The 20,690-nt window shown below is 36.7% G+C and overlaps 1 protein-coding gene and 1 non-coding gene across 2 annotated transcripts in view; one reads left to right on the top strand and one right to left on the bottom strand.

The window, feature by feature from the left end:
• Window positions 1-20,690, bottom strand: part of HDAC9 (histone deacetylase 9) — a 980,387-nt gene that overhangs the window by 242,194 nt on the left and 717,503 nt on the right. Inside the window, exons 16-17 of the mRNA XM_043462784.1 lie at window positions 6,502-6,622; window positions 2,079-2,128 (exon numbers count right to left, since the gene is read on the bottom strand). Of these exons, the coding sequence (XP_043318719.1) occupies window positions 2,079-2,128; window positions 6,502-6,622 (171 nt within the window). The remainder of the gene's footprint in view (window positions 1-2,078; window positions 2,129-6,501; window positions 6,623-20,690) is intronic.
• On the top strand, window positions 14,938-15,044 carry LOC122438961. The gene has a single exon (XR_006268706.1). It is a non-coding gene; the product is annotated as a U6 spliceosomal RNA (small nuclear RNA).

Below are 20,690 nucleotides of genomic sequence, written 5' to 3'. Positions count from 1 at the left end.
TGAGAAACAGGCTTAAGCACAACTGACCAAATAAATCAAAAAATATATTTCTGAAGTTTTTGTTATTTAAAAGCAGTCAACAGAAACAATTCCATTTACCACTGCATCAAAAAGAATAAAATATCTAGGAATAAACCTAGCAAAGGAGGTGAAAGACCTATACTCACAAGATGAGTATTTTAAAAGAAACAAGATGACACAGATGAAGGGATTAGACCATGTTCTTACACTGGAATAATCAATATCATGAAAATGACTATACAACCCAAAGCAATCTACAGATTCAATGCAATATCTATTAAGTTATCAATGCTATTTTTCACAGAATTAGATTTTAAAAACTGTAGAAAAGATTTGCACGAAAGACCACAAATAGCCAAAGCAATCCTGAGAAAGAAAAATGGAGCTGGAGGAAATAGGCTCCCTGATGGCAGACTATACCACAGAGCTACAGGAGCAAAGCAGTTAAGTGCTGACATGAAGAAAGAAAGAAATATCAAAGAACGGGACACAAAGTCCAGAGATACACCCAGGCACCTACGGTCATCTAGTCTTTGACAAAGGCAAGAACATACAATGGAGAAAAGACAGTCTCTTCAATAAGTGGTGCTGGAAAAACTGGACAGCTACATGTAAAAGAGTGAAGTTAGAACACCCCCTAACACCAAACACAAAGATAAGCTCAAAGTGGATTGAAGACCTAAATGTAAGGCTGGATACTATAAAACTCTCAGAGGAAAACACAGGCAGAATACTTTCTGACATAAATTACAACACATCTTTTTTGATCCACCTCCTAAAGTAATGAAAACAAAAACAAAATTAAACAAATGGGATCTAATAAAATTTAAAAGCTTTTGCATAGCAAAGGATACCATAAACAAAACAAACAGCCCTAAAATGGCACAAAATAATAGCACACAAAGCAAAACCAACAGGGATTAATTTCCAAAATAGCTCATGCAGCTCAATATTTAAAAAAACAAAAAACAATCCAATCAAAAAATGGGCAGAACACCTAAATAGACATTTCTCCAAAGAAGACATACCGATGGCCAAAAAAGCACATGGAAAGATGCTCAACATTGTTAATTATTAGAGAAATGCAAATCAAAACTACAGTGAGGCATTCCTTCACACCAGTCAGAATGGCTACCATCAAAAAGATCTACAAACAACAAATGCTGGAGAGGAGTGGAGAAAAGAGAAGCAAGAGTACCACTGGTGGGAATGTGAACTGGTACAACCCTTATTCTAAAAGATACCTGCACCCTAAGGTTCACGGCAGCACCACTTACAGTAGCCCAGACATGGAAGCAACTTACATGTCCATCAACAGAGGAGTGGATGTTAAGAGATACAGTACATACATACAAGGGACTATTGTTGTTTAGTCGCTAAGTCATGTCTGACTCTCTTGCATCCCCATGGACTGTAGCCCGCTAGGCTCCTCTGTCCATGGGATTTCCCAGGCAAGAATACTGGAGTGGGCTTCCATTTCCATCTCCAGGGGATATTCCTGACCCAGGGATCAAACCCATGTCTCCTGCGTTGGCAGGTGGATTCTTTACTACGGAGCCACCAGGGAAGCCTCACATGGACTATTCCTCAGCCATAAAAACAAGGAACTAATGTCATTTGCAGCAACATGAATGGACCTAAAGATTGCTGTACTGAGTGAAGTGAGCCAGACAAAGACATATATCATATGATATCGTTTATATATGGAATCTAAAAAAAAAAGGTACAAATAAGCTTATTTATAAAACAGAAAGTCACAGACGTAGGAAAGAAACTTATGGTTACCAGAGGAAAAAGGAGGGGAATAAACTGGGATATTAGCACTGACATATACACACTACTATATATAACACAGATAACTAACAAGAACCTACTATATAGCACAGGGAACTCTACTCAATAATTTGTAATGACCTACATGGGAAAAAAATCTAAGAAAAGAGGCTATATGTGTATGTATAACTGATTTACTTTACGTACACCTGAAAGTAACACAACATTGGGTATCGCCTAGACTCTAATAAAAAAATTTTTTAAACCAGTAAACTGATACTTACCCCAAGTCCACCACATGGTAATGAAGAAAAAAACTTTTGAGAGGAGTCACCTATGTAGTAAAAAGATATGAAAAATATATAAATTTGAATATAATCATAGTTTTTAAAATTTGGGGTTTTTATTAATACATAATATTATGTCACATGGTATTTATCATTTGACTCAGAGGGAAACTGATCAGACTTTAGATTGTTAAGAACTCAAAGCAAATTGATACATATATATACATATATTATTACCTGTAGAGTTTATTGCCCCACACGAACACATACCTATGAAATTTGATTCTCAAGATTTTTTTTCAACTGCCCTACACAATTTACAATATATCACAGTATCTTTTTTATTTATCATATATAACTCAGCTGTTCCCTAAGTGTATCTCTCTAACGTGATACTCTAAGCTACAAGGTTTATGAAATACACTCTCATTTTTCACATGCTCCAAATATGAAAATTTTTATCTAAGTATACAGACTTGCCCTTAAATTCTAAATATTTCAGATAAGCTGAGACCAAGAATATGATAAGTTTCTCCAATATTCACAATATTTTAAACAAAAGAGTCACAGAACCTTAAAAAGGATAACCTTTTGGGAATCTAAAGTAAATGCCAAAATCTTACTTATGACTATCTCTTGAAATTGAGATTTCATGGAAGTTTTAATCATTTTTGTTTATGAGCACTTCATTTTTCGATATTACCTACTACATGTATGGAAAAAAACAAAATTACCACTCCTAAAGCTCCAAGACTTGTGTCTTACAAAGTAACTAAAGGAAAGGCAGTGGGCATTTCTCTATCATAGTTAACTATCTCTGAAGTGATTCATATGGGTCACTGACGAGATCAGTGGTAGAACCAGGTACAAATCTCCATTTCACTTATCCTAATTGTTGATGATCAACGAAATAAATAATAAAAATTGAAAACAGGTTTGTGATGAATCTTACGTGTCATGTCAGTAAAGTCTAAATAGATTCTGCTGTCAGAGAAGAAAGTTTATTTCGAAAACAATAAACTGTATAAGTTGAGTTTTCAAATGCAACTGCTAACAGATGGAAAACTATAAAGAAATATCTAAGTGCAATGAAAAAATAAGGTATCTCATTATAAATATATAAGGACTTCCAACGGAAAAAAGACAAAAAGTCAACATAAAAAAAAATCATGAAAAAATATTAAAATTGGGATACTGATATCACTAAAAGATACATAAGCATTTTTATGGATAGCTTGGGGCACCGTAAAAAGTTTTATTAAGTTGTTCCTCATAACAAAGATAATTCTTTATCAGTGAATATTTTGCAAGGATGTATTCATATGTGAAATTAAAATAAGAAATAATGTATATTTTCATGTCTGAACTTCTCCTTCCATAGTCAATGAAAAGGGCTACAGGTAATATTACAATGGAATAAAGTAATTTTAAAAAATGATTAAACTCTAAGTAAATATAGAAGACAAATAATACTTGAAAATCTACTTCAGCACTGTTTAAATAATGCTAAACAATCAAATTAACCAATAGTTTAAATTTAGTAGTGTGTAAGAAAAGCTTATTTCATTGAGTTGACTTGATTTATTTTTTAATAACATTACATCACCTTATCCATGGACTGAGCTCCAGTTAGCCACAAGATTATGAAAACTGGTAGTGAAAAGGACAGGAACATTAATGCTCAGGAAAACCTCTCACCAGAAATGACTGGAGAGAATGTTTTAAAAGTGTCATCTTACAGGGTCTAGGGTATTTAAAGAGATAAATGGTGCCCATTTTCAAATCTAATTATTTTATAGGTTATCGATGTCTTTCATGATACAAAGACTGATGAATCTGGTCATAGTGAATTTTTATGTAAATCCTTTCTCCTAACACCAGAACATAACTGTCGAAAGTAGTAGTATCAATTAAACTCAGAAAATTCATAGAATTGAATAAATTTCAATTTACTATGTGTGTACACTGACAAACCCTCCCGCACCATCTGTGTTGGGAGGGATTAGAGGAAGAACAGGAAGTGTGGGAGTAAAAGAAAGGGATAAAGAGAAAATATCTCGATGGTTACGAATTTCTACACAATCATACATGGCAGCTTCAATTTGGTCTTTGAGATAGAAATAAAAAACAAGCCCCAAGAATTCAAATTTCATAAAGAATGAAAAAATGAGAAGTTAAACTTTTAAAAGAACAAGATTTTAAATTTAGACCCTGAATTGAAGAAGTTGTTTCTGAATTGATGGGGAAAACTGATGTCGTTCAGAAGCATCATCAAATCTGAATTTAGTGCTAGACATCAAGACTAAGCAATACAACATCCTTGATTTCCTTTTACCCCCAGAGCCTGCACACAAGGCTGACACTGTTGCACTGACCCTGAGAGGTGCCTGTGGAACACCACGTGTGTATCTACAGTTGATTCTGAAATCATCTACTGTGTGAATTTTATTTCACATCAAATATTCAAAACTAATGAAATAAATGGCCAAATTATTTGGACAAGACTGTAAAAAAAAAACAAATAATTGATAGTTGGTGCTTTTATTGCATATGTATTTGAATGGGACTATTATCCAAGTTCTAAATTATACATTGGAATTCATTTCTAAATATTCAAATCTTTAAATGATATGCATGTTTTGAGAAAATCAGCTTTTCTCAAAAGTGTCAAATTTCATTAAAAAAAAGTAAAAAGTGGTATTGCCATGTTTTATAAGTAGAACAGTTCAAAGCTGCCAAAATTTAAACTTCATTTCTTTTACAAATATGGCCTTTTTCTTAATATGTGGATTATGGTTATCGTGGAACATCTCTGAAACACCTACGTGTAAATTTATCTTAATTAAATCCAAAGTTTGAGATCTAGTTAAAAAAAAAAAGAAATGGGGAAAGTTTTCTACTTGTTTTCTCCTAACCAAACTAAGAAATAATAAAAATGAACATAGTTTCCTATCCTTAAAATGCATGAGTATTTCGACCACAGAAGACTGTGCAAGTTATTGTCTGGTTTACTTCATCATTTTGGTAAACTGGGTGGAATTATTAATTCATGCTAAAATAAGGAAATTTATTGCACAATATCCACAGCAAAAATTACTTTATGTAAAAATCTCCATGTGCAGAGACTGACTCCAGCAACAGAAAAAAGAAAACACACAGAGTGTAAATATCTAGATGGACTCACTTGCTTTATGTTAATATATAACTTTAATTCTACTATACAAGGTGTCTTTCAACAAATTTTCATAATGTTTTCTAAAAACTGAGTAATCTTCCTGTGTTCTCTTATCTGTCAATTTCTCCCCACCCTGCATGTGCATAAATGCACGCACACACACACACACAACTATATATGCTTACTTCATAAATTTAGGGATGCCTGCCACTTGTTTTAAAAGGGTAGATTTTTAGTGTTAAAATTAGTGACTGTTAATTTCCCCTCATAATTGCTTTCTAAGATGCCTGTCTACGACATGTCATCCACTTGCTTTCAAATTGTTTAGGACCAGTTAACATAAAATCATCTTGAAGTAATACTGAATTGGGTGAGAGAGTCCAATAATTTGGAACTGACATAACAGGCTTACTGGAAAGAAAGGGACTTTCAAGAAAAAGTCCTAAAATGCATTTTTAGTTAAAACATAATCTTTTGGGCATACATCACCATGTCATGCATTGTTATTCTATTATAAAAGATTATTAACAAACTTAATTAACAGAATTGTTTCAGCTAAAATGTTTCTGTCATGAACTTTTTTCAATACTGTTGATTCTATCACTCATACAAAGTTTATATAAAGCAGTGAAACATAAATTTGATTTCAAAATCTGATAACAAAGTTTAGAAAAATCACACTTTAAAGATTAGGTTTATTAGTTTTCTACTTCTGCCAACTACTATTTGATTCCATAACTAAAACATGTACTACATAGACTATATTAAGATTTAAAATGCAATCTTACTATAAAATACAGGGTTCTAGGTATAGTAATAAGGAGTTTTTCACTTAAAATAAGTTATATTGTGCCCTCTGTGTGTTAAGGTCATAGAAGAAAAGAACTGAAAGACACAAAATGAATTTGAAAGGTGAAGATAAATTCGCATAAAAATGTGAAAAAAAATTTTAGATTAAAAATGTAAACAAACTTCACAATGCATTTACTCCCATCAACTACCACATGGTGACACAAATGCTATTCAAATAAAAGTCAACATCATAAAACCTGCACCGTCATTTTTCCTAAAGCAGGGTTTCCTTACTCTACATTGGCTAGATTGTAGACCACCCGTTCCACAGAGCACGGCTGTTGGAAGAGCTCTTTATCACATTGCTTGCCAAGTATTTTGAACTGACAGCAGCACTGACTAATGATGGTGCTGGAATGTGCTGTTCCCAGTAGAATGGAGGCCCATACAGACCTAGGAGTGTTCTGGGGTCCGGCTTCTGTCCGTCCAGGGGGTTGGTGCCATACAACAGTGAGTGATGTTCAGAATGAACAAGCTGTATTTCCTCCAGGCTGGCTTTTCGACCTTGAATTCGCTGAAAGAAAACAGCAGAAGTCTACCGTACTTCACTGACAACATTTAGGAGAAAATAAGACCCCAAGTCACATTTAAGATGATTAATAATGGGCTGAGTTTCATCATGGAGCAATGCGGCATTGATTTGCGTAACAAAGGACCATAATAATCCATGAAAAATGAGTGTATACAAAGTTCAGATCCAATGGATTGCTTAAGCCTAAATGGGCAACTGACATAAAACATATTCTTTGGCATAAAAAGATATCTATAAAAAGTTAATAATTAATAAAAATTTGGTAATAATTAATAGTTAACTCCTTTGTAAAAGTATGTAGTTAAAAACAGGAACTACTGCTTAGCTGAGAAGTAAACTCATTAAACTCTTACTTTACACTCACCTAAAGAAGCTGCTGAAACAGATTCCTTACTGTTTCTTAAAAGGATATAAATACCAATACATTAATATATTTGATTATTCCCCATACGCTGATCATGTGTGTGCACCTCACAGTGGTGGTGTTCATCCAGACTAATGTCATTCAAAATATGTAACATGGGAAATGATAACAGTTCAGGAACAGAGTGGTCTGTGATGAGGTCGACATAGACTTGAGAGTAAATATTGAGAAACTTTTATAGCAACCCCTGACAGAGTATTTTAAACGTCTGTTCAATCAGATATAATCGTGTATGTCTTCAATTTTTATTTCATTATTGTAGTATCTCATTTTGAATGTATTTTATAGAAGCATTAGTCTGTGACAGAATGGAAATTGAACAAAAACAATAACTCTTAATCAAAGATAATTTGAGATACTCTATACTCAATCAATATTTCTACATCCATGTTAGGCAGAAACTTGCATCTTAGCTAACAAAGAATGATTCTTCGACACAGACAAAACTGCACGTAAGTGAAGGCTCAGTCAATGGACAAAGCGTTCTTCCTGGTCACATTTCTCAGTTGACAAATCTTTTAAACCAGTAAACACCGTGCTGGTGTATGAAGTTAATTAGCCTTATTTTTAAAATTGCTATACTTCCTAAAATTACCCAGTGTTAATATTTTATTTAAAATATGTACCACAACATGACATTTGTAAGGCAATATATTAGCAGAGAACTACAGTAAAATTCGAAGAGAGTGTGTTCAAGGAATGCTGTCTTCTCATGTTCCTGACCACGAATTACCAGTTGACATAAAATCATCAGGTGACAACTCCTCCTCTCAGGACCAAGAAAATTCCACACTCAGTCTCCCTAGTTTCAGGTGATGCTGCTGCTGTCTGATTCTCAAAGGGGGCAAAAGGTTCAGGGAAAAGAACCTTGATACACTGATACTTCCTAGAAGTTTATTGGCTAGTGGTGCTTGTCACTGAAAATTAATCACCATTTCACAGTGCGAGAGGAATAGCAGGGGACTTGAGGGGTAACAGGAAGGTAACAGGAATGATGGAAAACAGAAACTTCCTGACACTGTGCCATTATGTGCTGAATAAATAAACAAATGCTTATGGCGTTTTCATTGCCAAAGCACTGAAGTTCCCTATGTTTGACACCCCATTTACATTTCTAGAAAAATAAAAAAATATGCTCTAGAGAAATTATTCCCAGGTAGGTTTAAATGCTGAAATTAAACCAGGCAGGTAATGCTGAAGACTAGGGCAAATTTATGACGGCCATCTGGTCAGCCAATGCTCTCATCAATAAACAAACATGTCACCGACCTAGATGGCTCGCTGGTAGAATCACATTTGGAAATGTTTCTGGAAGACCAGAACAATCAAAGAAACAGAATGACAAGTAATGAGAAAAGGAAAGTTCAAAGTCTCTATTAAAGGGAAACATTTTAACTGTGAGATCTCAGCTGGTGGAAAATCCCCCAAGATAAGCGGTGGTAACTCCATGGTCTGAGTCATCTAAAATTGGAACGAGCAGCACACTGAAAACCAGACTGTGGCAACCAGTCCCAGTCTGCAGAATAATGAACACCATGAAATGACAGGGCTTCCCGCTCTCATTTCTGTGAGTCTATGAAATCCATAGCCACTGACATCTACACGCTGATACGGCGAGATATCCATATCTTAAACAAAGCCAGCTCTAGCTAACAATCAGACCCACATTTGGACCACTTGTATTCTTGCCTGGAGAATCCCAGGGACGGGGGAGCCTGGTGGGCTGCTGTCTATGGGGTCGCACAGAGTCGGACACGACTGAAGCGACTTAGCAGCAGCAGCAGAAAGCTCCATCCCCTTTCCCATAAAGACATTTTTCAGCTCTACAATGAATTTTTGCCTCTGGTATAATGTTAAATACCATTAGCAATAAGTACAGCTCTATGTTTTCACAAACTAGTCATATATATTCACATACCATACATTCCATGCATCTCCTAACTCCCTTCTCATTCTCCCACAACCCCACTACGCTGAACGCTCAATCACACACTTGAAAAATAATCTGCTAACAAGATTCAATTATTGACAGTAGCTCAAGTGCTGATAAATCTTAAGAGGACACCTGCTGCACCTCAGTCATTCCCTTGTGGAATATCAGTTAACTAACGGTAAGGGCAGAGCATCTGGCCCAGCCTGCTTCAGTCAGTCAGTCAGTTCAGTCGCATCCAACTCTGCGACCCCAAGGACTGCAGCACGCCAGGCTTCCCTGTCCATCACCAACTCCCAGAGCCTACCCAACCTCATGTCCATCACATTGGTGATGCCATCCAACCATCTCACCCTCTGTCGTCCCCTTCTCCTCCCACTTTCAATTTTTCCCAGCATCAGGATCTTTTCCAATGAGTCAGCTCTTTGCATCAAGTGGCCCAAGTGTTGGAGTTTCAGATTTAGCATCAGTCCTTCCACTGAATATTCAAGACTGATTTCCTTTAGGATGGACTTATTGGATCTCCTGGCAGTCCACTTACTCTAAGAGTATTCCTCCCTGGTTTATACCCTAGTCTCCCCTTCATCACTAAAATGTAACAAAGGGCACAAGTTTTCCCTTTGATTTCTTTCTCCTGCCTCTCCACACTTCTTTTTGACTCCTAGGGAATATTTTACACTGGCTCGTTTTATTACTATAGAATGTGTTTTTTAAAAAATCCTTACACTATATATAAATAGCAATTCTTTTTTGTTGTTGTTGATTGTTCTAGTTTTTTTTTTCCTCCTATGGCATGCGGGATCTTAGTTCCCCAACAGGGATCGAATTCATGCCCCTTTCAGTGGAAGCATGGAATCTTAACCACTGGACCACCAGGGAAGTCCCAAGATATAAGCACTAATTCTTCACAATCCTTTCTGCTTTTATGCCCACTGGAGAATAAGACCCAAGAACAAGGTGTACATGTTTTTACAGAAAGAGGGGAGTGGAAACCAATTCAATATGAAAAACGGCTTCTACCTGGAGAAAGGATCTGGAGAAAACGCGTTCTAAGATTTATATCTCTAAGAGGCACTGCTATGGGAACCCCGTGAATGACTAAGTAAAAATGCTGAAATAGCAACAGCTCTCCTTTTTCCTTAACACTGAGTAAATCCTGGAGTAGTTGGTTTTGCCTCACTATCATCAGATATCTTAAATTCATCACATTCTACTTTTCCTCTCAAACTGAAGTCTCCAACGGTTTTCATTTTCTGGTATCATCATCAGCAATTTATTAGTGATGTGTTTATGCTGAAATACAGACTGTCCTGTTTAATCCTTTCCCATATTTTCTATTTCCTGTGTACCCTTTATTCCTTCCGCTTTCTCTCATGATGTGCTCTTGAGCCAAAGGTCAAGAGTATAATGAGTCACAAAATAGGACAAAGTGCTCTGATCACTGTAATGTAGGGCGATACTCATTTCCGTTCTCAGAGATATTTAGCCGGCAGTATGTCTACCTAAAGTCATCTATGATTCTGATGATGACCTATGAATCATCTTATGATTCTCAAAAGAATTTTTGAGAATTCTGAGTGTATGGACACTCAATGCATATACAGGATGGCATGGGCATCCATCCAGGTACTTCTCACTAGACAGCCTAACACAGATCTTAAATACCTTGCCAGTATGGGTCTGAGAAAGGAAACTCACAGCTCTTCGTCCTATTTCCTAGTAAAGACACCCTGTGATATAGGATGTAGGACATCATTACTGGCCTGCACTCAAGTAGTTTCTTCCTACAGAGCAGGAAAGGAACTCTGTGCTAAGTGTCTACGCTGTGCTAAGCACCTGAGGACTCGGGTCTTCTTCACTGTATCAGAGCCCCAAACAGTGTACATTCAGGTTTGAAGTCTGACTAGTGTTGTTCAAAATGACCGTATCAATGAGTCTCACAACACACCATGGCTCTTTCCTAAAGAAGTGCTCTTTCTGAATTAAAGCCTGTTAATGCAACCTGATTACAGAAGGAATGTTCTGAACATGCCCTACAAAGTCATTCTGCAACAGGATAAAACGCAGCCTACCCACACCCACCCACACACAGAGTGCACACACTGTATAGATTTTTTTTTTTTTTTTTTTGCCAAGGAGCAGGGAGAAAAGGAAACAGTTCTATTCCTTCCCCTCTTGTGTTCAAAGCCTGGATTGAGGCCAGTGTCCTAATCAGTTCTCATTGGCCCTGGAGGAATCAGAACCTTTTGTAAAATATAATAAAGGGCATAAAATCATGATAAAATGCATGAAAAAGCAGTGCCTTTGGTTAGGGAACTAGAAATAATTTAGCAGAACAGATGGATTGCATTGGTTTGGTATTACTGAGGACATGAAAGGGCTCATTTTGTGGCAGTTCCAAACTAAGAGAAAATGTCCAACTTAAATTTGACAAGTCAAAGTACCTGCCTCTGCTGGGGGAGACCCCATTTTCTTTAATCATTTTCAAAGCGGTGACATATTAGGCAAGAATTTCCATTGAAATATCTCATTTTCTGAAAATATTTTATCCACTGTCCCTAAATATAGGGATGCATTCTTATTTTTTTCTACAAAGATCTGCAGACTTAAAGAAAAGAATAATAAATGACTTATGAGTGGCAAAGTTACCCTGTGTTACAAAGCCTATACTTCATATTTAATGAATCAGTTCACACCTATTAATTATTGTGGATATGCTTCTCTCTTAAACAAAGCAAAATATCCGGTCTCACTGCTCATGTCCACGCTTAGCAATGGAGTTTTCACATGCTACAACCAGTTGCTTCTTTAAATGTTATATCCCCTCCCCCTACTGCATTCTCTCCTTTCATAGCTCCCTCATCATCTAATAACCTGTTCTCCTCGAGTTTTTCTTATCTAGAAAGAAAAGGAGTAGGGAAAGAAGAGTTAGGGAATTCCCTAGTGGTCCTATGGTTAGGACTCTGCAACTTCCACTACCAAGGGCATGGGTTCAGCCCCAGGCTGGGGAACTAAGATCCCGCAAACCAAGAAGTGAAGGAAGAACTGGGGGCAAGGGGGAGGCAAGGGAAGGAAGGAAGGAAGGAAAGAAGGAAGGAAAAAGAGTAAAAGAATGAGAAGTAGAAAGGAGGCTACTAATAAGCAAGCAGGAAGCCCAACAGGCTCTTGGTCCTGTCAGTCATAGGAAAACAGTGAATTTCAAGTTAGAAGCCCTAAGTTCTGGGTTGTGTCATGCGTCCGCAACATGCCCACAGTCTGCTATCTGCTACCTTTCTGGGGCTTTGTTTCCTCATTCATAAACATACGGAGATTTAACCGAATTACTTTTAGCCCCCAAACGGTGAGTAAAAATGGTAAGCCCTAAAATGGCTATGTGAATTACCTCATATACAACAAAAATTCAATAAACATCCTTTATTTTGATGTATAGCTTTGCCTCAGGCAAGCAAATATAATAACTGAAGTGATAAATTACCATGGTTGAAGCAAGAGAGGAGACCTCATTATGAAGGTTTTCAAAAAGATGCTACATGTATTCCTTGAAGTCCATTTGTAAAAATGCTTAATTATATTTGAAAAATAAGAGTTTTTTTTAGAACTCATATTCCTATCCCATGATAACCTCAAAATAATGGACATTTTTCCCAATTAAAAATTTCATTTTGTTCATAATGCTTTTGAGTTAATGCCACCTTTGTCTGTCAGGTAAATGTTTACTTTTGTTACTCTCTCACCTTCAAATATATGACTCTGTTCACTTCTCTGTCTCTACCTCATTTAGCTTATGTTAAATTGATTTCTAATACTGATTGAAGCTTGGAAATCAGCTGTATAAGTTTAAAAGTTATTAATGTCTGGGATCATACCTTCAGAGCTCCTGGTTAACTCTTGTCAGGTTACAACCTAGGCATCTAGGAACTTGGAACCAACCCAGCGGATTTTAATGGGCAACCTACGTCAAGAATCTCATGTCAGAGGGAGCTGTCCATTCTTCCTGCTTATATGCAAATTCAAGATACTGACCCTATACTAACCAACATTGGGGACTATGGAGTAGTTAAAATTAATGGTTGACAGAGAGAAGGTTGGGAAGTTAAAAAAAAAAAAGTTTACGTGACCTTCAAAATTGACAAGTGCCATCTACTTCCATGTAGTACTGCTTGATTCACTCTTTACAATCTATTTAAAAATATTTCATGGCATAGAACAATTTCAAATGCACTTTAGAAAACAGCAAGCCCATTCAATAACAAATGTCTGGGTGGTAAAAAGCATATGTACTATGTATTTTTTTTTCAGCTTTATGTCCACGCATTTCAAACCAGCTCATTAGAAAATAAGAAAGAATGTTATGCCTCAGTGTAACTGGTTCAATTTTCACAATTTTTATGCAACTGAATCTCCTATGTTGTAATTATTTTTCAAAATTGTTATGAACATTTTATTGATTTAGGTTAAAGCATTGATCTTTTTAAACAATATTCATGTATGAAATAAATCTGTCACCATAAATATTTTGTTACTTTAGCACTACAATTTTTAGATGGTTCAAAACCATGTAACTAACTAGTGAGTTTTTGTTAATAAATTTTAATGCTCCTGTTAAAAAAGAAAAAATCCTTATCACTTTCCAAATGGACTCAGAAGGGCAGACTGTCTTACTTCCTTTTATTGGTTGTTTTCCACACTAATTCTTCCCCATTTTTTGCAGAATCAAAATTAAAAATTCCAAATCATCTTAATTCTGATTATGGTTTACACAAGTATTTTTTAATGTTATTTATCTGCCAGGGTCTATACTCTACTGGGTTCTGCAAATATTTCTCAGAGTAATGACACCTTGGTTTACTCACCACATCTAAATCACGTGTACTTCTTTCCATAACCACCATATCCTTTAGAGACTATTCACAAGATTCCCTGTTTGAGTTTCTTATTGCTTTGTGGTTAGATTCCAAGACACAAATAACACACAAATTTTTTTTTTTTTTTCAAACTAAACAAAACAGTAAGCTGTTATATGCTGCCATCTAGTTAGATTACTCTATAAAACAAATGTTTAATTGAATTTCCATTAACTTACAGGGTTTAGTGCTTTGTAACCTTGAAGTCAGAAAATATGCACATTTCAAAATTGTTTCTCAAAAGAGTATTCAATTTCTTTATTGTGATTTACAAAAACTATTTAAAAAATCACTTCTGTGTGCAGGAAAATGTACTGGAGACTATCCCTGAGCTCCTTGGCATATTAAGATTTTACACTAAACCTGCTCTCCACTTTTCTCATTAGAACTGCTGAGAATCCCAGAAGGGGCAACAGTAGCGTGGTTCTGTGTCCCAGAATTGTTTTGTAATTACTTTGTGTTGGCACTTGAATAAAGGAGTTAAACATTTCAGCAAAGTATGTTGCTTATGGTTTTTACTTATGAATTAAGCGAAACAAAGTTATTCAATAGGAATCACAAAGAGGCAATGCAAATTCCATATAATGTGCAATCCAACAAAAGCATTATAAAATGTTATTATTCTCAAAACAAATGTGAGAGCAAGCAAATGTCTGTGGGTGGCTTGGTGGGGCTGAGAGTCACAAGCACTTCTGGAAAAACAACTGCAAGTGCATTTCTAACAGATGATGGATCAACCCCTGCAATTTCTGCAGCACAGAAGAGTACATCCTTTTCTTCAGGGGCACACATGCTCCAGAGAGCTGGCTACCTAATCAAAGAGCTTAATCCCGAAGAAGACACCAAATGACCCCTCCAGATCTGTTTCTTATGGTGACAAGAAAGCTGCTGGTTTGGCTTTTCACTTCCAACAGAATCACTAAACTCAGTATGAATGATTCAATAGGGGAAATAAATAAATGGTATTGGCATGAGGAACTACTCACTACCTCAATTTTTAAAAAACAGTGCCACGTCATGCCAAAAGAAGTAAACCCATGTGCTCGCTTCGGCAGCACATATACTAGGATTGGAACGATACAGAGAAGATTAGCATGGCCCCTGCGCAAGGATGACACGCAAATTCGTGAAGCGTTCCATATTTTTAGAAAAAAAAAAGAAAAAAAAGAAGTAAACCCATGTAACCACTGTAATCTAATATAATGAGGACTCATGTTTTCTCTGGCTGCCTATCAGGACTGTAAGCACAATTTACACGATAGCTTACAAACTAAAAGCAATAAGTTTACTAAAATTTTGTCTACCCTCAACCAAAGAAAGTGTTATATTCCAAATTAACTTCTCAGCCATCTAGTTTCAAGTGTTATTAGAACTGGAAGAGATCCTAGCAAATATCCTGCCTAACACCCTCATCTTACACATGGGAAAACCAAAGATCATTAAGGTTAAATGATTTGACAAAAGTACACAAATAATTAATGGCAGGACTAAGGTCAACTCTAATGCTGAACAACAGTTTTGAAGGAATCCATTCTGATTAATTTTCTACCTTGATAAATGAAACAATACAGAAGTTTGATTTGTGGATCAGACTATCACTTAAAAACAAAGAAGCTCTTTTAACGTTTTCAGATTTCCAACTATTCTATCATGTACACTGTTTAATTGCAAAATTGACTATTTCATTGGCTTGGGAAACTGTGTTTGCCCTGTATGTCAGAGCAACTGAGACTCCCAACCTTCTGTCCCAGTGAAATTATAACCCTAGTTGACAAAGGAACTCAAAATACAGTTTGATGGAGGGCAAGCTCATCTTAAGGTCTGATAAACTTGCTCCTTTGTTCTCTAATATATAACATTTCTTCTTCTATTTCTTGCTCAAAGGGCCTCTCTGATGCTGTCAGGATCATAGAGACAGCTGACCACAGCCTTTCTCCTTTCATTCCTTCCCAAAGCTCAATCAATGAGTCTTTAAAATCACTGTAGTATACAACCAGTGACTCGAAACCCCTTGAGACTGTGCAGTGACATATTTATTTATGTGATCATTTGATTAATGTCTGATGATCTCACCAGACTGTAACTGTCTTGAAGACATGGGTGCTATCTACTCAGTATTCTATCTCCAGCTCGAAACACAGGAGCTTGGGAAATGAAAATTCTTGATAAAGACTGCTGAAGGGATAGAGCACTGTTCTTAAAGTGTGGTACCCAGATTAGCAATATCAGGATTGCACAGACACACTGAAGAAATACAAATTCTGGACTGCCCACTCCAGTAGCACCTCACTCCTGCTGAATCTGAAACTCCGGGGCTGGAGCCCAACAATCCATATCTCAGCATTCTCTCAGGTGATTCTGATATAGGCTAACATTTAAGCATCCCTAAAAATCAATCGACAAATGCCACTTACCTAGCCACAGGATTCTCCTCATGCTCAGCTTTATGTCCCCAGAGCTCTGTCAATTTCACCCAGTAACTATGGGTGGCTACACAAACCTGGCAGGAAAATAATGCTGAAAGAAGGCAAACTGCTATCTGGATACTGAGAAACAATATACTGACCCAGCTAGTGTGTTATATTTCTATTATACTATATCCCTTTCTATAAAATCTAAGAAACTTTCTCTCTTTTGAGACACCTAAGTTCTTGTTTCTCACAACTAAGAGACGAATCTGTCCACACTGCTAAGGAGAGAGCAATGGCCGACACACCAGGGCCAGTTCTTAAACCCCTGGCATCCCGGACACAACAGTTTTCACTCTCAGGAATGCACGGTTCAGACATAACCAAGGAACAGATCTGGATTTTAAATTCCTCTTAGTCCTACCTAGACAACTTAGAAAGGCCTGATTCTCCTTAAGTCCTTGGGCTATATGGTAAAAATTCATTAACACTCAACCTAGAACGTACCTTCTTTTGGAGTTAATAAGTCTAATTAAAAGACACTTCTAAAAAAAAAAAAAAAAGACACTTCTAATTGTTGGAACTTCCCTGGTAGCTTAGTGGCTAAGACTCCACACACTCAATGCAAGGGTCCTGGGTTTAATTCCTAGTCAGGGAACTAGGTTCCACATGCCACAACTAAAGATCCTGCATGCTGCAATTAAGAGCCAGTGCAGACAAATAAATAAACATATGTTAAAAATATAGAAAGGCATCGTCATTGGGCTTGATCGCTTTAGCAGCCTTATAAACACTAACTAGGAAGCTTGTTAATATAGGAAACTTCCTGCCTCTTCAACCAGATAATGTACCCACAACAGATCCAACCAGGCTTCCGGGGTGGCACAAGTGGTAAAAGAACTCACCTACCAATGCAGGAGACATAAGAGACATGGGTCCGATCCCTGAATCAGGAAGATCCTCTGGAGGAGGAAATGGCAACCCACTTCAGTATTCCTGCCTGGAGAATCCCAGGGACAGAGGAACCTGGCGGGCTACAGTCTATACAAAGAGTCGGACATGACTAAAGCAACTTAGCATGCACACATGGATCCAACCACTTGCCAACTACAGTGTGATTTTCTCCTAGTTTTTCAGAAACCAAGTGTAATAAGTTTTGCTGAATCGCTAAAAGGTTTGTTGTATGTCTGTTTGGGGTTCCCTCCCCCCGCCCCCACAGCATTGACATTTTCAAAATAATTTTGAGGGAAAGGCTAGCCTCTTTGCAAGAGAGTGAGTAATATATTTTAAAATGTGTATATTAGAATTAACTTGTCAAATAAAAATCTTTAAAAGAAAATCCACAACAAATATGCATCAATTATTTCAGCTGCATTTACTGGGGAGAGTACTGGCTAAGGAAATAGATTCTACTATTTCCAAGTGAGTTAAAATAGCCCAGAACAACCTCTGTATGTCCCCTTTTACCTCTCCCCCCCACTTCTGATAGAAACAATAAGGAAGAGAAAATAAGTCATGTTTCTTTCAGTTGTATGTGTTATCCCTTTTGTTTCTGATATAAATGAAAGTCTCTAGAGAAAGGCTACATTTTTTTACTTCATAATTCTTAAAATTCCACTTTGAATATTTCTCAAGTTATTCACACAAGCCAAAGGAATATTAAATTCCTAGGTGTCTTAAAATTAGTGATGGGTTTTTAATGGCTTTAGAAATTCCACTGCACATTTTGGATTGGGTCAGTTCAAGTCATAGATATTTTCATAACACAGGAGCAAATAAATACATATAGGCAACAACTGCATCACTTCGGAAAGCAAACACCTGACAAACTGCTCTTCAACAATGTTAGGAAAAGGGGCTTCTGTTTGCATTATTGATGTTTCGGATCAGACTTTTGTGCTTGGTCTTCATTAAAAGCCAGTCTGCTGATCTGGGCTTTCAAGTACATTATTTGTTAATTGCATGATTGTTTGCTAGTATGTTGTGTGCCCACATGATTGGTATATCTGACTCTTTGGGACACCATGGACTGTAGCCTGCCAGTCTCCTCTGTCCACAGGACTTCCTATGCAAGAATACTGGAGTGGGTTGCCATTTCCTCTTCCAGGGGGTCTTCTCAACCCAGGAAGGGATTGAACTCAGGGACTGAACCTGCGTCCTGCATTGGCAGGCAGATTCTTTACCACTGAGACCCCGGGGAAGTCATTGATTATTTGCTAGAGAGACACTTATTTAGCTGACTGAACTGGATTAGACCCACTCATTTTTGTCAACCCTACAGTCTTTCTGGGCGTCCCTTATGGCTCAGCTGGTAAAGAATCTGCCTGCAGTGCAGGAGACCTGGGTTTGATCCCTGGGTTGGGAAGATCCCTTGGAGAAGGGAAAGGATACCCACTCCAGTATTCTGGCCTGGAGAATTCCATGGACTGTACGGTCCATGGGGTCACAAAGAGTCAGAGTCCTTCTCATATTTCATCTTGGGTCTGACACACATCAGTTAGTGCTGCTGTGTAAGCTGAACTTCATGGTTTCAAATGATACAAGACCAAAAGAACGTGATGTACCAGGAACTGGGGAAAAAACAGAAAGACTGATCAGAAACAGATAACAGACTTCTAAAATTTTAAGCCCAGTATGAATCATATTATACCCCATTTACTTCTGTACTTCGCTGCTTTTATAAACAGTGTTGGAACACCACCACCTAACAGCACACTGACGCTGTGATCAGACACTGCTCATCTGGAGTGGCTGAGGCCAGGCTCAGGATGTGACAAAGACTGGGAAGTGAAAAAATGCAAACAGCAATACCTCAGCTTGCAAGAGCACAGAGAGACTGCCAAGCTGGAAAACATCTGTAGTAGATGCAAAGGTGAGACAGGAACGCTCTCATGAATAAATACCCATGAAGGCCAACCTACTACAAAGTCTCCTTGATGGCTTACTTCACTGGCTTCATATGGGATTGTGCAGACTCTAATAGAGTGATCTGGCTTCCAACCTGCATTATCAAAAACATTGATATAACTCTAAAACTTACCAAAGAATATGAAACCTTCTGCCACATAATATGGGTGCTACTGACAAAATATGAATAATAGACTTTCACTCGAGAAAGAACCATAGAAATAAGTCTAGCTGAAATTCTTTCACTTCTGAGTTTCTAGGTAAAGGATACACTTATTCAAAAGCAGAACTCTAAATATGAAGGGCATTTGATAATTCTATTACCAACAAATAATAAAACTTGTGAAACTAAATCTGTATATACTACTCTGGCATATTCATTCACAATATCGAGACTGCTTAATGACCCATCAACATCATCTGTGTTTTGATGTAAAGAAAATGACCATTTAATTCCCCTGTAAGACAAGATATATAGTTCATCTCCAAAAGAGAAAAATCAATAAAGAAAAGAATTTATCCTTAGAAGTGAACACACTGAATGAATGAATGACTTTGCATCTTCCAAAGTCAGTTATTTTTGCCACTTGGAAGAGAAAAAAGATCAGACAGAACTAATGCTCGTTATCAAATAGAGTCAAGTGTACTTGACTTTGACATCTTTATTTCCACTGAAATATTTTTCAGGTTCACTTTAAAGTAAATAGGCTTTGAATGGAATTTTCTTGACCACATTTTCAGTTGTCAAAATCAATTAATTCAAAAGTAGTCACAAGAGACTGTCTTTATCACTATTCGCTATTTTAAGAATAGTGAATTTAATATGGTTTCAATGTTATTAGTTTCCTCAAGACATAACTATGGTCAAAATATTATCCACTTACTTGTTTCCCAAACTTGTGAGAACTAGAGTTCCTTCACTGCTCTTATAGAGAAAGGCAAAGGAACCAAATAGTAATATGTAGGAACCAAACAGTAATATGTCAAATGATCAGTCTATAAGAATAGGGACCATGTTTGTCCATAATTCTAGTCCCTAGAACACATCTGGAAAAAGTACAGATGAAGGAAAAAGTGCTTTTGATCAATAAATGCTAAGGTAATGCAAAATAACACATAGAGGATATTTTTCTTTTTTAAGTTTTAGACTCAAATATAGACTGTTACTGGATCTTAAGCAACAATGGACATTTATAGCAGCTAAATCAACCAACTGCTGGTTGTTACGTATTTTGCAAATATGACAAAGGGAGCCTTTCTGACCTGGTATCATTTTTACTTTTAACTTTTAAAAGCCTCAATAAGCCAGACTTTTCTAAAAAAAAAAAAATATTAAGACTCACAAGAATCGACAGAAATGAATCTAAACACCAATAAAAAGAAGTGACTCTTCCTGGTAATCTTTTAAAACTTTTAAGAGACAGTTAATCTTTTAAAACTATTCCATTTCCATGAGGCAAAATTGGCATATATGTGA

Source organism: Cervus canadensis, chromosome 3 (genome assembly GCF_019320065.1).
Source record: "Cervus canadensis isolate Bull #8, Minnesota chromosome 3, ASM1932006v1, whole genome shotgun sequence".
Taxonomy (NCBI): domain Eukaryota; kingdom Metazoa; phylum Chordata; class Mammalia; order Artiodactyla; family Cervidae; genus Cervus; species Cervus canadensis.
The sequence above is the reverse complement of the archived record's forward strand: the minus strand, read 5'-3'. Positions and strand labels throughout refer to the sequence as shown.